The following is a 3,240-nucleotide window of genomic DNA, read 5'->3' as shown; positions in this document are numbered from 1 at the left end:
ACAAGCCCACTTGCACCCCTTGCCCCCACTTCACAAGGAGGGACTCCACGCCGTCTATCTGAGGCACAGTGGTCTCCCTTGGGCAAAGGCTCTCCCTTATAATGACCGCTACCCCCCCGCCCCTACCCCGGGTCCTTGGCTGATGGAATGCCTGAAAACCCGGCGGGCAGATGTCCACCAAAGGTACTCCACCTTCTACAGCCAGCCAGGTTTCAGTAATACCTGCCAGATTACGTTTCAGTAATACCTGCCAGATTACGTACCATTTCATCATAAAGCTTTTGAATAAAAAAATGTCCACTATTTTGTGAAAAAAAATAGTGAACATAATGTGGAAAAAGTGGACTGTCCGCTCAAATAGTGGACACCTGGCAACCCTAGTTTCTTAGGACTTCAGATTAGAAGCATGTTGGATGCAAATTTATCATATCTTGGAGTTTGATTCAGAAGCCCTGGATTTCAACTCTAGATTTAGATTTTGGGCTTTAGCCCCTTGTAACTGGACGAAACAGATGACACAAGACTTCATGTTGTGGTGATAGAATTCCTGTTGCATTATGGAATCCACAGAATGCTTATCAATTTTTTTTTAATTTAGACTTTGAACAATGTATTCAACACTCTCACTTTTAAACACATTTTTTTTTTAAAAAAGGTTCACCTAATAGTTAATGCAATAGCAGGGTTGTGCCATGAACCGGAGTCTACTGTTGTGCAAATAGATACTCCACTCAGTCCTTTCACAACTATTAGTTATGGAGTTCCTTCTTCAAGCACTAGATCTTTAAGTCAGGCCAAGGTGGAAATCTGGCAAGTTTGAAAGAAGTAGTAGACTCTCTCCTGCTGGTAAATCAGAGTTTGCTAGCAATACATGTTTATGACACACAGATTATGCTTTTCTGGTTTTTGGCCAGATGAAAGCGGTAGTCTTATTTCTATGTGACTTTTTATCCAATGATAAAATGCCTTGGGAACTGAAAATAGATAATATTCAATCTAAATATTACCGTATTATTAAAATAAATATGTAGCAATTCAACCTGAACAATATAAACACTAGCCAAAATTAAAATCACATTATAGATTAAAATGTAAATCAGTGAATTTTGCATTCCATAAACAATGGGAAAATATCTTTTGTGAAAAAGGATTTATTCCTTAGTCTAAGGTTCAGTCTAAGACAGGGGTAGGCAACCTTGGCTCTTTTATGACTCATGGACTTCAACTCCCAGAATTCCATGGCTGGCTCAGGAATTCTGGGAATTGAAGTCCACGAGTCATAAAAGAGCCAAGGTTGCCTACCCCTGGTCTAAGATAACACTAGAATTATCCTCAACTTAACAAGCACGACTAGGACCGAAACTTCTTGACTCACGCAGCACATTGATATGCTTTTTTTGTGAGCAACTACGCCCATTGTGCTTTATTCAATAAGCCATGATCCATTCAAGCACTGTTGAGTGCAGGGTATACCCAAACTTTTTTTTTTTAATGGGCCTTCCATTCAGGGTACTTAAAACCCTGCCCATCTTATTACAGGTACAAGGCGCCGCTCTTCCTCCCCTCCCCAGGTGGCCCGTATAATTTTAGCACCTGCACGGGCGGCACAAGTGCACTGCTGAAAAGCGCTCCAGACTGCTTAAGATGAGGAGCGAAAAAAGCCGGCAAAGTGCGAGCAACTGAGGAGAAAGCCCAGGAAGGCGAAAAGTCCACTTCTTTACCAAAGGGGAGTCCAGACCAAGCTGTCTGCATGTGCTAAGAAATTCCTTCAACCAAGCTCTCTCCACTTGACAGGGAAGAGTCGCCACGGGCAGGCACAGACCCGCCGGGATGAAGCGCGAAGCGGGGTGGTGCGACGTCGAAGCCGCGCCCCTCCGCCGTGGCCATTCGGCTTCGTTGCGGAAGAACCTGGTGCGTACGAGGGGAGGGCTGGCGGAAAGCTGGCCTCTAGGAAGAGGAGGGAGGAGGAGAGTGAACGAGCTAAAGAAAGATGTCGGCGGCCGGCGGAGGGGCTACTTCCGCCGTGTCGGTGTTGGCCCCGAACGGGAGGCGAGTGACGGTCCGAGTAGGCCCAAGCACCGCGCTGATCCAGGTGGGTTTGCTGACGGACATGTCGGGCGGGGGGGGGAGAGGCGGGGATTTGCTTTCGCTCTGATTGGCCCCGGTCTGGAAAACAGGTGAGCAGACTAGTTGTGATTGGGTCTGCGGACAGGTCGTTGCCCTCAGTTGCTCTCGGGGCCACAGCATTTTGTTGTGGGGAAGGCAGAAAGCGTGCGGTGACCGTGTAGTTAAAGTAGAAAGCTAGGCCTTTGAAGAAGGGAAAAGAGTATGTGCTGTCTAGGTGAGGGGTTGTGTTTTCTCACGTGCCTCTTTGGAAAGGGGGTTCCGTGGAACACTGCCTCTTCCCATGAATTCTCACCGTTCTAGTTCTCTCTTAGGAGGAACAGAAGAGTAGAGCCCCTGTAGTTCGCAAAGTGTATTTGGTCCCTATACTATACCAAAGTGATTTTGTGCAGGTTTGCCTTACTTGGGGAAGGGCTACCCTGAAAAATGAAGGTAGTAGTTAACATTATCTATTGAGTCACAGATTAGCCAGCCACAACTTAACCCACTGCCAACTCAGTTTGTATGATTACTATATGGTTCAGAGTGTTATGTGAATCCAGAAAAAATGGGGTAATAAAAGCAGTTGAATTAATTGTTGTTAAATATGGTTTGTCTAAAGGAGAAGGAACTGAAGAGGAATGATCTGTATAAACGATTGAATCAGAAATTGGGATACTTAAAAGCTTTGGGGTCCATTGTACTTTTTTTTACTATTATTTTAAAACCAGATTAAAAATGAATTGCTGTATTTGCATGAAATGCTTCCTATGGTTATTTTACTGATGTTTTACTTAATCTATTTTTCTGGGTTCTCGTGATATGCTGATCCAGAGGCTAAACCCAGCTGGATTTGCATAGCATGAGATAAACTAAAACAGTGTGTTCTTATCCAATGACTCGTAGTTTTTCTTTCAAACTTTCTTTTCAGCAATCTAATTTATTTATTACTTTAATTTATACCCCGCCCTTCTCCCGAGGGACTCAGGGCGGCTTACAGGTAAATAAAAACAGAGCTATACAATAAATATTTAAAAGCCAAATTAAAATATATATTAATTAACCTGTATTAGAAAAATTATAAAATCCCTTTAAAATCCCTATAAAATCCCCCCCTAGGCCAATCCCGCTTGATGG

At 43.8% G+C, this 3,240-nt stretch overlaps 1 protein-coding gene across 1 annotated transcript in view; it reads left to right on the top strand.

Moving 5' to 3' along the window:
- The first annotated feature begins 1,959 nt into the window (after positions 1-1,959).
- ASPSCR1 (ASPSCR1 tether for SLC2A4, UBX domain containing) overlaps positions 1,960-3,240 on the top strand; it is a 92,911-nt gene continuing 91,630 nt past the window's right edge. Inside the window, exon 1 of the mRNA XM_015825528.2 lies at positions 1,960-2,092. Within this exon, the coding sequence (XP_015681014.2) occupies positions 1,991-2,092 (102 nt within the window). The 5' untranslated portion in view covers positions 1,960-1,990. The remainder of the gene's footprint in view (positions 2,093-3,240) is intronic.

This window comes from Protobothrops mucrosquamatus, unplaced genomic scaffold (assembly GCF_001527695.2).
Source record: "Protobothrops mucrosquamatus isolate PMUCROS unplaced genomic scaffold, P.Mucros_1.0 scaffold2678, whole genome shotgun sequence".
NCBI lineage: Eukaryota > Metazoa > Chordata > Lepidosauria > Squamata > Viperidae > Protobothrops > Protobothrops mucrosquamatus.
Note: the sequence above shows the minus strand (reverse complement) of the source record. Positions and strands in the feature narration are given on the sequence as shown.